This window comes from Vanessa tameamea, chromosome 4 (genome assembly GCF_037043105.1).
Source record: "Vanessa tameamea isolate UH-Manoa-2023 chromosome 4, ilVanTame1 primary haplotype, whole genome shotgun sequence".
Classification (NCBI taxonomy): Eukaryota; Metazoa; Arthropoda; class Insecta; order Lepidoptera; family Nymphalidae; genus Vanessa; species Vanessa tameamea.
Genome location: NC_087312.1, coordinates 2267354 through 2282257, shown reverse-complemented (window position 1 = coordinate 2282257; position 14904 = coordinate 2267354). Strand labels below are relative to the sequence as shown.

Here is a 14904-nt window from a genome sequence, read left to right as displayed (position 1 = left end):
CCTCGTTTTGCGTTGACGGATACCTAAAAGTCTCGCTAAATGAATTTGCAAAGTATATCATCGTCATATAAAACCTTCGCAGTGAAATAATTAAAATTATCTGTTATTCCCATTATTCATAGTGTTATCCTTAATCGTATACGCCAGTAGTTCCCAAACTTATTTTTCTCGTGGACCACCTATTGGCATGTGTCCGTAACCACAGTTTGGGAGAAACACTAAAATATGAACTAAATTTAAATTTGTTTAATATTGGTGCTTTTAATTCTATCCTTAGTAACCCTACGAGTATTTCAGCAATTAAAATTTATGAATTTGTTAGTGATTCTTTCAAACTGAGGACGAAAAAAAAAAAACCTATGTAGGTACCTTTGGCATCAAGTATTTATAGTGGTGATCAAATTCATGTCTGAACAAGCATTAAGCATTGTCGGGCGGATAGCGCTTTGAAAGTCTGTACACGAAGTTGTACATAATATCGAATACGCAAGTTTGGACAAGTAACAGTCGCTTGCCTTATTAAAATATTATCTGCTTAGTTAGGTACTTAAAACAATGTAGGTAGGCCCTTATAAAAAACTATGCTTACATTTTTGCTCTTTACTATCAAAAGCAGATAAATTTTCGTGGACCCCCATTAACAACTTATGGACCCCCATTTTTTATTCACGCCTACGTAGACCCCCAGCAAGTCTCCCGTGGACCCCTGGGGGTCCACCTGGACCACTTTGGGAATCACTGGTATACACAATTCAAGCGAATAGCTCGGGTGTCGTTACTCGTAATGTTATGTCGTATGGAAATAAAAGGGTTTCCGCTATAAACTTTTACGAGAATTCATAAATAATATTTTAGAAATACAACATTATTTTTTACTTGATACTTGAGGCTTCGTGAAAGCCAGTCTGGGTAGCCAGAACCCACTCATCAGATATTCCACCGCCAACAGTACTCAGTATATTCAAAGTCAGCGTAACTACAGGTATCCGGAACTTAGTGGCCAAGGTTAATGGCGCATTGGCGATGTAGAGAATGGTTAATATTTCTTAGGGCGCCATTGTCCGCCGCTTACCATCAGATTTTCCCGACCGCCTACCTATATCATAAATATATATATATATTCGATTGAACGATCTATGTAGATCTAATGTTATTTGACAATAGATGGCCGCTTTTATTGAAAGGTACAATTCGATCGTTTTTGTACTGAAAATTTGCGTTTTCTGTGAGACAATCGATTTATATGCTATGTATAATTGTAATAAAATTCGTCTTAAAGACATAGATGTCACTAGAAGAATGTATAAGAGGCATCCAGAGAAGGGTCCTGGAAGGTCTAAAATCTCAAGGAAAAGGTCCTGAAATTCCCCAAGAAAAACATGATAAATTATAATTTCCGATTAATCGTTATATATAGATGTATGCGTGTGTGTGTATATATATATATATACATATATATATATATATATATATATATATGAGAGAAAGGGACGAGACAACTTGGTTACGTGACTGTCTCGGCATTTTTAGTTTTAGGGACACTGTCCTGAAGATATTTATATTAGCATACACAGATTTATAGAAAATAGTAAGGTCAGCAAAAAAATGACTGATTTTCACTGTATATTTGGACACTATTCGATTCTTACTGTATATTAGATATACAGAGTACTAAAAATACTATGATTGATTGCTCATCTCATATAACCATTCGGTATAAAAAAAGGGTAAATTGAAAATTATAATTTTATTATGAAATAATTTATTGTAAAATAGCAACAAAGGAAATATTTGTAGATATTCTTTAATTCTCACAAATATTTTGAGTTTATTTACTACTGGTCGAATAATACATAGTATGTATATCCGGAATTTCGTTTAATTGTGTTAATTAAAAAAAAAACTAATTAAAATTTACACTATGATTCGGATCGCGATTAACTCAGAATTTATAGTTTTTTTTAATTCTTACTAGGAAGTACTGGCAGGTGGAACACCTGATGGTAACTGGTTACTACTAATATTGGTACTATTAACCATCCCTTACACCATAAATTCACCACCACCAATTTAATGTATCTTGTGCCTCTAGTTGCACTGAATAACACACTCTTCAAACGGGAACACAGAAATACTTAGTAATGCTCTTTGGCGGTAAAATTATATCATCAATGAATTGGACCTACGTATTGGATCAGCCTGGTAAAGTCCAAATCTCGTTTATAAAACTCATGTTTTTGAGCGACTAAATCTATAGACTAAATCTATATTTAGATATGTATATAAATATCTAACAATACGTCGTTAAGTGTTTTGCGTGTCAAATAAAAAAAAATATACCTAATAAACTAATTCTCACCCTCGGGAGTTGTGTATGGCTCTTTAGAACTGATTTAATTTTGAAAGTACAGAACAATACCTCACGACAGCCGACGGGGATTAACATTATTAATGCTTGAGGAAATTACAAAGAAGTGTGACGTAAAAGTTTGTCGCGAAAACTTCGAAAATTTGTTTTAATGTAATTTCTCTGTCATTGTAGTCTAAAAGATATAATTACAAAAAACTCCATACAGTTCGAATGTACCATAATAGACCGTTGTGTATACTTCATATCTTGGAGGAAAGGTGTGTTTGTTTGAATTAATCTCACGAACTACCAGTGCTACTGTTTATGTTTGTTAGATAGCATTTTGTTCTTTTTTTTTTGATTCAAATACATATATGTTATGTCCGTTCTGCCTGCAGTTACACTAGTCACTGAAGTTTGTAATACACTTTAAACTGATTTTGTATTCCTAATTTGGTTTTCCATTAAGTAACACAATTAAATAATGTAATAATCTTTGCGTGTAGCTTACATACATTTGGCTAACCAAATAAATAAATACTACTAATTACTTGAACCATATTCAATACTTCTATCTTTAAAAAATCTTTAATAAGTCAAGGGAGAGAGAGAGATGTTTTTGTCAGGACCGAACTTGATAGATGTACTAACAAATAACGTTAAATTCAATGACTATGTTAATCCACAATGACCTAATTCGGTTTCCGCAATTCAACTGACCTTGATCGATCCTTAGAACAGTAACTTTTAAAATTGGCACCTTGGAAAAAAACAAGAACATTAGAAATGCACAAAAATATCGAATCGAAAAGAAGGGACGTAACATCTTAGATTTGATGTATGACAGCTCATTGGCGAACTAATTGTTGATGAGTTACGCTGTCACGATTAAAACCCCTGGACCGATTTCGATGAAACAATAGTAAAATATAATCCTACAGTTTAGGGTTACTTCTGTGTCGTCATTGTAAGCAAACGTAAATTAAGGTTGTAGGTAAAAGGTGAATCCGCGAAATCAGCTAGTATTTAATTTTTCTGTGTCAATATATATCTAGTTAAGAAATAAAATCATAACTAAAGCTACGATAAGGGGGACCACATACCATTACGAGACTATTTTATCTGCCTGCCTTCCGATATTGTTGTGTACAATAAATTGTTAATAACCTTAGAGCCTCTAATAAATAAAATAGTTACCGTAGAAATCATGCGTGGAATGGTGACTAGCAGCATTTCCCCGTTGAATCGCAATTCCGATCGTCTGGATAAAAAATTAACAAGTCACCAGTAGAGGCAATAAATCGAGGTGCGTTTTAATGAAGTTTTTTTGCATTACAACTCCAAGCGTTCCGACTGCAAATGGAAACAAAATATTCATTCATTCAATCAGAGACAAACATTTGATCATTCGCGTGTTCGCTTCAATCGTTTCCGCGGCGGCTTCGGCTCTTTTAACCCATCCGATAATCAATTTAAAACAATCTAATTCGGTTTTGATTTAATTCGGTAACAAATATCCGTACATCTGACTTTTATATTTCCATCAAAATTTAGTAATAAAACGATATTCATATTTTAGAGAGCCGAGATGGCCCAGTGGTTAGAACGCGTGCATCTTAACCGATGATTTCGGGTTCAAACCCAGGCAGGCACCACTGAATTTTCATGTGCTTAATTTGTGTTTATAATTCATCTCGTGCTCGGCGGTGAAGGAAAACATCGTGAGGAAACCTGCATGTGTCTAATTTCAACGAAATTCTGCCACATGTGTATTCCACCAACCCGCATTGGAGCAGCGTGGTGGAATATGCTCCATACCTTCTCCTCAACGGGAGAGGAGGCCTTAGCCCAGCAGTGGGAAATTTACAGGCTGATTATGTTTATGTTTTATTCATATTTTATAAAAGTGTCACACTTAAAGGCCTCTCAGTTAAAACGAAACAGAGAGTGTTGAAACGAAACGTTTCGGTTTGTTGACGAAACGAAACGTAACGAAATGTATAAATATTCACAAATACCCACACACTAAATTACACGGTCAGCCATTCAATGACGCTGTTCAGCCCGGTTGACATATTTCGGTACTCCGTTTAGTTATGTTAAAGTCAATCCGAACATGGACGCATTGGCTTCGTTAATTATTATAGTTCCCTACAGTAGATTGATCAATCAATTCATTAACGCAATTACGTTTATAATAATAATATTATCAAAAAACAATGAACTTAAAGATGAGTTAACTTGTCTCCGGTAAATAGAACGTAAGTGTGTTCATATCTATTAATTCTTTAAAGTCTCAAGTACACAACAGGCAGTCATACTGAACCCTTATAGATTAATGAGAATATTGCTCATGTGTGGAATACACGTCACGCAACACCCACACAGAGACACTTATCACCTATAATAAGATAAAATTACTTGGGAGTTTTGTAAGCTAACTACTACCAGCTATTATTAAGATAAGTTTAACAAACATACAAACACTTTTTCGTGACAAATGCATTCGTATTGTATATAGAAATATCTATAAATATTATTGAAACCTCGGATGATCGGTACGAGTGCTAGCTGAACGCAATCCCCTGCTTCCCTAGGTCAAATTAAATTCTATATTATGCAATATCTCAGCTTGAAGCTGTCTAATGAAATATTTTGAATTTGCTCTCGAAGTGCCGTAAATAGATTTATTGTTCTATTTCGTTTTGATTTGATATCGTCATTTATTTTGTTTAATATATATTTATATCATTGATATTTGAGACAGACATTGCTACAGAAAAATATATTAAAAAGAAAATAAGGATACACTATATTATACTAATAGCATGTCTGTAGACAGTGTAATGACATGAAAAAGGTCACTTAGCTTATGTTGAAACTCGGGGAAGCATACAACGCCCCCCTAAGTTCAACGCTGATTTTTAGTGACTACACACTACAGTGGCTTTGGAAAGCCTTCCCTCCTTTTGAGGAGAAGGTTTTAGAGTAATTTCCACCACACTGCTTCAACGAAGGTGAGGGGACAACTCAAATTCTCATTCGACGAACATTGAAAACGAGAGGAAATATACATAAGCACTAATGATACTTGATCCGTGATGTTCGGCCAAATCTGAAATTTTCAGTTCACTGGGCTAACACAGCTCCCAAAAACCTTTATACAGAACTGCGATCACGGTGTGTATTACGTATTACCGAAAAATTGTAAATAGCGTTAGATTATAATCAATCGTGCGAGATTGTAAACTGTCGAAAGTTTGTAAACGGTGATCCAACTTCCGACGACCTCCGTGGTCGAGTAGTGTGTACACCGGTTTTCATGGGTACGCCACTTCGAGGTCCCGGGTTCGATTCCCGGCCGAGTCGATGTAGAAAAAGTTTTCTATGTTGTCTTGGGTTTGGGTGTTTGTGGTACCGTCGTTACTTCTGATTTTACATAACACAAGTGCTTTAGCTACTTACATTGGGATCAGAGTGATGTATGTGATGTTGTCCAATACTTATTATTATTTGTTATTTATAACTTCGGTTAGATTAGAGATATATTATAATCAACAGAAAAATAATGCGTCGATTTGAAAGCAGTAAGTTACGTTTCACAATCTTTCGACCGCGGTCTCGCGAGATAGATTATAATCTAACGGAAATTATAATTTTACGGTGCCATATACAAGGGACTTTTATTTATAATGAAAACATAAATAAAACCTTTTCAAACATAAGGCGTGGTTATATTTAACGCGAATCGAGACTCGCGACACGCGATTTATTTGCCCGTCATTATGTTATGCTTATATATGTATTTATTATTCACAGTGGACTGACTGTATGAAAATGTAATATTTATTTGAATGAGGAATGTTTTTTTTTTTTAATTTTAATAATTAATTTACGGCCACTGATCCAAATTTCAAGTAATTTTTTAACACACAATAAGACGTATGTTGCTTCAATCGCTTATATAAATATAACTTATATGATTGTGACAAAACATTGGCAAATTGTTTTGTGCGACAGTCGAACGCTAGACAGTTACACAAATCTAAGATATTATATTCCTAGTGCCTGTAATTCTAAAGGCACACTCACCCTTGAAATCGGAACACAGCAAGACTGTTTGTGTACCGATACAATTTTGTAGGTCCTCTTCGAATATTCAACTACAACTTTCTATAACCAAAAAAATTAACCAACCAATAAAATAAATCACCAATAAACTCAAATTAATTTATAAATTGTACTTATTGATAGAGTACGTTCAACCATCACCACCGGTTCGATAAGTACTTAACTCAGCAGGCCTTTTTCTAACATTCTCATCATGGTTCGATCTAGGCGTGTTATAAGCCACAAAGTCACTAACTCTATAAAAACGTTTGTAAATAAACGTACCATAACATGTTTTTTTATTTATCTAAGTCAACCGAATCAAAAGTCGCGTCCGAGCAAGTCATTTATAAAATTGCTAAACGGAATAAAACATTACGTCGAGACATGACTATCCATAGAATCATATTTATCAATTTCTAATACATTAATTCGGATTAAGCTATTAAGCGACGGATCCCTGGCTACGGTCGTAAGGCTCCCAAGGGTATAAATCGAGCAAATGAAAGAATTTTTCTTATATTTTCCACCGATGAAATTCTAACCAGACTTTGAGCGTATCCTTAAGGGGATTCAGCGTTCGTTGTGTTCGCTAAGCACATCTACAATCGTATAAAGCGTAAACTCTAAAATAGATTCGATATTTTCGTAACTATATTTTAGTACCGTCTCGTATTTATTGACTGATATTTTCGTGTTAGTAAACTTTGATTTTTTTTTATCTAGATTTTGTTATGACAAGGTTCTTATTTTATGGATGTTTCAACCAAATGAAATAATTTAAAATTTCAAACACTGTCCCATCACTTGGTGTTAGGATTTCGTGCTAGCCCGTCTGGGTAGGTACCCACTCATTTGTTCTACCGCCAAGCAGCAATACTTTGTATTGTTGTGTTTCGGCTTTTAGGTGAGTAAGCCAGTGTAAATGAAGACTCTAGGGACATAATAATTTAGTTCCCAAAGTTAAAGGCGCGATGTAGATATAAGGAATGATTAAAAAAATTTCTATGGGCGGTAGCGACCACTTAACATCAGGAGTTCCAATTGCTCGTCCGCCTCCCTGTGTCATAAAAAGCCTAACACTATAAATATTCATACTAAGATTTTTCGAAGTTATACTTCTTATGGCGCGTCATAGAAATGATGGCGACATGGAAACTACAAGATGAAGTTTCTCGCTAAACCGCCAATCAAATGTGGAGTCGTTCGAAATGGATAATATCACAGCTTATCTTATTTTACAATGTTTAGTTTACTATAAATTTTAATTGTAAATATTTAGTGAGTTATACTGGTTTAAAAATAATTTTGAACTAAATTTATCATGATAATTATTATATTTTTGTACTAAATTATTTGCTTGCAGTTAAAACTTTTTTTAATTACGCCCAAGAAGAATTTTTTAAACGCTTACTTACATATAAGTACACGTACCTTTTTTAATACCTATTTAAACACGTAATATTAGAATACATATATAATTATATTAATATAATAATAAATATTCGTAACTACATACTTACAATACGCACATAAGTACAAGTTTTTGTCTCTGTATATATATATAAACATTATATTAACTTAGTTATTTAAACTTTTTACAGTAGCAGTAGTATTAACTGTAGTATAATTATACACTTATAAAACTCATAGTTGAAAAGAAAGCTTGTATTTCATGCAGGATATACATATATATATATTTATGAATTGAGGGATAAAATATAGTACCATTTACCTTCGGATTCAATGGACGTTTAAATTTAGTTTAGTATTTAATCATAGTTTTATATACTAGCTTACATACATAGCTTCTGATAAACCGTTTTATTTATAATGTTTTTTTTTTCGATAAAGATGCGGTATTTTTTCATTTCATTGAATTCACTCGAAATTTAATAGTTTTTCCTTTGTTACAGGGAGAAAAAGACAACAACAAGAATTGCATACTGTCCTGCGAGAAGAGAAAAGCCGAGGACTCGGATGTCAACAAAGACTTAAAGAAGGTTGGTTTATGGTCGTTTAAAACTTGCAACTACGTTCCTTGGGTACGATTAGTATAATGTATACCTCGATGAAAGCGCTTTAAGATAAAAAAAAAATCTATAAATCCATTTGAATAGAAAAAAAAAATCATAAAATGCCATTGATAGTGTAAACTTGGTGGTAGGGCCTTATTCTAGCTAGGTACCAGTAATCACGTACTTTACAGACAAATATTATTGTTGTGTTCTGGAAGGGCGAATGAGCCAACGTAACTACAGGCACAAGGTACATAATGGGCGGTCCATTGGCGATGAACGGCATAGTTAATATTTGGTGACCACTCACCATCAGGTAGCACATTTGCCCTTAAACGCCTTGGTAGGCGAATTAAATGATAAAAAAACTCTATTTATTGGTTGGTAATCAAAAAAGGAGACGAAATAAATTAGATAAACTATACACATGCAACTAAACTATAAACTATGACAGACAGACGTTTCTTATATATATACTACTGTGTGTTCATTTAATAATTTTTAAGTAATAAAATATATATTCTACAAAGTAAAATTAAGAATACTTGTTATAAAAATCATTATTGTGTGCGCGACCATTTTTAGCAAGAATGCTTGCAGTATTTCCCCGTTGAATCGATTATCTGGGAGAAAAATTAAACCAGCCCTCCTGTCATCCGTGGAGAAAATGAAACAGGGTGTCGTGTGATAAAGGTTTCAATTAAATAAACAGTAATGAATTTTCTATTTAAATGAAAACAAACACTCTTTTATTTTAAATCAAGCTGCGTGAACTCCTAGAAGTGAACTCTTGCGGTGAAGCCGATAAGGGTCATGATACACCAAATATGTGTATTTGTATGGTCATCTGTTCCAAACTACCTATGACTTCACAAATGAGCTGTCGTTAGAACCGTCGTGATCTTCCGCGTGCTATGTGACGTCATACAAAATCCAAAATGGCGGCTACTGAAGCACGTATTAAAAATAACTTTGTATATGTAATATATATTCATTGTTAGCTTTGTCGTAATTGAATAAAAGCACTCAACGACGATACGTATATGTAATAAAGACATTTCATTTACTTCGATGTACATTAAGGTTGGAATACACTTTCAATGGTTTCGATCACGCGACCCATCGGCTGATACAATCGACCACCAAGAGGGGAATCGACGTGTAGGCAATATGATAACGTATTACAAAGGCGTAAGATTCAATTTCGAATGACGAAGTTGTAATTGAAGTAGACAGTTGCGAAGTGTTCTTTTATATACTGATATAAATGCTTCGTGCTACATAAGACTGCATAAAATTGAAACTAAACATCTAAATGCACTTGTTTGTCAAAATTTTAATATTAAATAAAGTCGCTCGACGAGTAGCCCTCTTATTCTGTAAGGCTTCCTAACTTGTCAATAGATTATGAGACGGAGACACTGTTAGTCATTGAAAACAATAATTGAATATATACATTTTAAAGCGACTGTTCATCGAATACTTTAAGATTGCATTCGTTTTAGAAGAAAAACTTTACAATGAATAAATTAACGTATAAATTCTACTTCAAGTAAATTTGTAAATGATAAAGACAATACTAAAAAGTTACTGAGTGGTATCATTTAAATTATTATACTATTAACTAACTTGTATTTAAACTTTAAATATATAAAATTACAACTTAATGCGGCCTTTGTAATATATGAATATTTTTGTATCGAATTACTGGCTGACTGTTCTGTCTACCCCTTCCTCATGTAACAATGCTTGACTTCTGTAGGATTTCTTGATATGGACGAACCATTTTACGTAATTTTTCATATAGTTTATCGATTTACGGAACACAGAACATAGATACTATGAATTTTCGATTTTTGCGACTCCAATCATAAAAGGTCATAAAAGCCTTATCTAATTTGCTCGAACTATTCATACATCATATACCTACTGTTGATGGAACGGAATGGAAATCTGCACTGTCGTTTTTGAGATAAGAGCTATGTATAAAAGTTTTATTTTTAATAAGACTATTAAATGAGTAACTGTTTTTCTTGTTTTATATAAACCGGAAACGCAGTGTAATCAAAACTATTTCTATTAATTGCCATACTAAACCATACAAGAGAGAACCTTCGAAAACAATGGCGATAAAAAACAACTAAACGCATCACTCGAATAAATTCAAACGGCAGCGAAGCCAATTGTCACATATTTTAAACTCATAAAATGTTTTAAATGCACAACGGGGCCTTTCAATTGCACGCATCCCAAGGCAATTTGCCAAATATTTGGCACGGATCAATTTATATCAATCATATGTATGTGTCGTTCGTTTAGAACACTCGTTTGAAGTTCTAATCGTCTATCATCGATAGTTAACCGCTTCAATTATCGTTTTATTTATAACTAGTTGTCGCCCGCGTCTTCGCTCACTTTTTGGTCGGTTAGCCTTTAGGTTTTGGGCATAAAAATTATAGCCTATGTTCTTCCTTGGAGTTCAAGCTTGCTTGTTGAAATTTCATCAAATTCGGTTGGCTAGCGCTTTGGCCGTGAAAAAGCAACAAACTGACAGAGAGACAGAGTTACTTTGGCATTTATAATATAAGTATGGATAATATAGATTAGCTTAGATTAACAAGATAAAAAAAACGCGGGGGATAGAGAACAAAGTCGAAAGCTTCTGTGTCCCCAATGTTCGGGACGTTTTGGTTTCATTGTCTCGGAATTTACGTTTCTCGAAGGTCATTATAATATTGGAACATGCATGTTTTTTCTATTTAATTATTTGTAAATCATATTACATTATTTATTTATTTACATAAGAATTATTAACAATAAGGCCTAAACTATAGGCGAATATAAATAAAAAATAATTAAAATAAATTAATGCTAAATAAGAAGTAATATTTAGTTAGAATTTTACTTTTAGGTTTTTGCTTTTAATTAGTCTAGTTTGTCACAACACACTTGATGTTGTACATAATAGTAATTCCACTGGCTCACTCACTCAAACCGGTACATATAAATATATGTTCTAGTCGTTTGACGGTAGAATAATTGATGAGCAACACAAATCGAAAATTTAGTCCTCTGTCAAAACATAGTTAATGTCTAAAATCAAAACGGACGTTTCGCAGAATATTTTATCCGTAATTTACAACGATAATCCATTTAATATTCGCTGACAGAATCGGTCTGATGTTCGATGAATATTTTCGGAAATTTATCAAAATCTTTTAATACCGTATCGACGATGTTTACGGTTCCAAAAATAGACCACTTAATTTGATTTTTCACCGAATTATTTAACGCTCGATCCTTCGCTCTGTCCTGCGGGTGGTTTTATTTGACTTCAATTTGGATTTTACAAATATACGATATATATATTTTTTTTATATTTTATAATCACTTATCTAACGTGGTAATACAGACACTAGCCCGTCACAACAAAGGATATAATTAAATTTCAGTGTTGCATTTTAGAACCGAACTAGGGAAGGTGTGTTTTTACTAATTTCGAACACAATTGCAGTCATTATTATTAAGTATTTTTAATCTCGTTTTGATGCTATTTTTTTGTTTGTTATATTTATGTATCCTTATTATATTTTATTCGTTGTGCTGCGTTTCGGTTTGTTTAGTGAGCTAGTGTAATCACAGACAGAATATCTTATATCTCACAATTGTATACGACGTAAGGAATACTTTATAATAGAAGTCTTACAGTATAACCAATACCTTCTGACGAAGATTTTTTGGTTATCGATTAAGAGTAACACGCAAGTGCGCTCGCAAGGACGGTGTACCTTGGACTGACATGAAACTATCAATCAAAGACATTCGTTGAGCATAGAGCCAGTGGTGAGCCAAACGCCATTTTATGATATTTTATCCCACTTGCTTTTATTGATATTTTTCTACTTACTGGTAATGCTGATCGTGCTACACGCATCCGAAATTTTGTCCACTGTGATCCAGTGTTGGTATTGGTTTAAGCCAATTACAGGCACAAGGGAACATCACATCTTAGATCTATATATCTGTATATACTTCGTTGACTTCATGGAGTGTCTAAGTAGGATGGTCACCACTTACTACGATCCGCCTGCCTAACAAAAATCAAAACAATATATATTATGTAACAATTCATCCGCGGAGTGAAGACGCGTACAATGGAATGAGTGAAAAAAATCTCATGCCGAGCAGATTGTTTCGTTTTAAAAAAAACTTTTCTCATTTTGCCGTCGGCTCTTGGAAAACTTTTTATAAGCGTTTCTCGCCAACAATGCGAATATTCCGTCAATCCAATATGCTATAAGGATTATTTTTAAGATAACGAGCGGGAATCCGCTTCATCGATATGTTTATAATAATCCTCTTTCGTTCTGATAAATATTCGTGGAATAATCGCCTTTTAACACGGCGTTATGTGGCTTCTCTAATTAATGCATATCAGATTTCACTTTTAAATTAAAACGTTGATACGTAAGGGCGAGCAAATCACTATGAACATTTTGGTTACTTATTTGATTCTTCAAATACTCCTAAGTGTGTAACAACAGTATGATAGAAGATATAGGCTCTTATGTTATATATATAATAGGTTCTTGTATATATGTACTAATGACGCGTTATTACTTGGGTCAATTGAAAGCTATGAGCTATGCCTGTTCAGAATGTTGGGCCTTAATGAGAAGAAACAGAACGGAGTACTTTCACTTTGTCTCAAGGGAAATACTTCCAATATAATACATACATTACATTACATTAGCAACCTGTAAATTTCCCACTGCTGGACTAAGGCCTACTCTCCCTTTGAGGAGAAGGTTTGGAGCATATTCCACCACGCTGCTCTAATGCGGGTTGGTGGAATACACGTGTGGCAGAATTTCGTAGAAATTAGACACATGCAGGTTTCCCCACGATGTTCTCCTTCACCGCTGAGCACGAGATTAATTATAAACACAAATTAAGCACATGAAAATTCAGTGGTGCCTGCCTGGGTTTGAACCCGAATTCATCGTTTAAGATGCACGCGTTCTAACCACTGGGCCACCTTGGCTCTCCATATAATAGAATCATGTAAGTAGGTAAGAATAAGTAAAAAACCCCGACTTTTATATATTTTTATAGTTTATATATAGTCCTGTGCAATTCAATTTTGGTAACATTTTGGGCGACTATGTATATATCATACTTACAAAACTATGTTATTTAATATATATAGAAGACAAAATATATTGTATAATGTATATTTAATAAATAATATCCATTACTTTACAGACAAATTCTTACAGATATTACTTTGTTTCAGGCGAAACTAGAAACAAAGGCGTTGAAAGCGAAAAGGCCCGGCTTTACAGACGACAGATACAACGAAACATCTTATTACATTGAAAATGGTGAGCACATTGGATGCTAGAATAATTATAACTAACTTCAAGACGCGTTTTAAAGATTCATTCGGTTTAATTGATAATTTCTCGTCATGTCATTCATTATCCTTGTCGGCGTAATTTTTTCAATTTTTTTCTTGGTTTTCGGATTATTTGGAAATCCGACTGAGATATGCCATGATATGCCATAATCTTCATCATCAACATTATCTTGATTTTCAATCACTACTGGAGGTCACCGCAATGCCTATGTCTTTTGTCGTATGTGCCAATTGTCACAGTCCTGTGCCAATTGCATCCATTGACCAAATGTCAATTTTTTTTTTATTTCGATTTTAAGGTTGACTAGTATAAATAATATAGGAAACTGAACAACTTCGACCTTGTTGTTGATGGTACATTGATACTGTAATTAATTAATGAACTAAAGTAAATGTCAATGGGCGATTTTTATCACTTCACACCAAGTGGTCCATTTGTTTGTCCGATGATGATAATGAACATTCTTTAAGAAACATCGCCTTCTTAGACTTCGTAGTTGTGTGAGTCTACACACACGAACAGCTTAATTAATGCCCGTATAAATACGTGATAAGATGCGCAAAATAAAAATTCATATCTTGCCCGGAGTGAGTGCAAGCATATAATGCACACGACTTGACCTAGAACAGCGAAGTTTGAGGTCAATATTAAAAATTAAGGAACCGCAAATTGAATTTTTAGTACCACAGGTACAAGTACATTTCTAAGGCGAGTTGTTATAACTTTTATGGTTAATTTAATTCCGTCATATACGCGAACAAGTATCGCTCCGAAAATTTGTTTTTGCATTTCAAATCGAGATCAATTTTAATAAAAATGTGGTCATGTTTATTTGAAATTTATTAACTATTCATCGGAGTGTCGTCATCTATATTTAAAATGAGGTGTTAATATTCAACGAAAGTAATCTCCTCTGTAGTTTGATAATTAAAATTTAAGAATCTAATTGAAATTTAAACTTTATTCAATGTATATTTTATGTAACAATTTTATCATTTAAACTTAC

At 33.6% G+C, this 14904-nt stretch overlaps 1 protein-coding gene across 6 annotated transcripts in view; it reads left to right on the top strand.

Annotated features, from left to right (window-relative positions):
• LOC113395415 (pseudouridylate synthase RPUSD2-like) overlaps window positions 1-14904 on the top strand; it is a 405111-nt gene that overhangs the window by 375585 nt on the left and 14622 nt on the right. For all 6 annotated transcript variants that reach the window (XM_026633014.2, XM_026633013.2, XM_064220614.1 and 3 more), the window contains 2 exons: window positions 8377-8463; window positions 13775-13862. In XM_026633014.2, the coding sequence (XP_026488799.2) occupies window positions 8377-8463; window positions 13775-13862 (175 nt within the window). The remainder of the gene's footprint in view (window positions 1-8376; window positions 8464-13774; window positions 13863-14904) is intronic.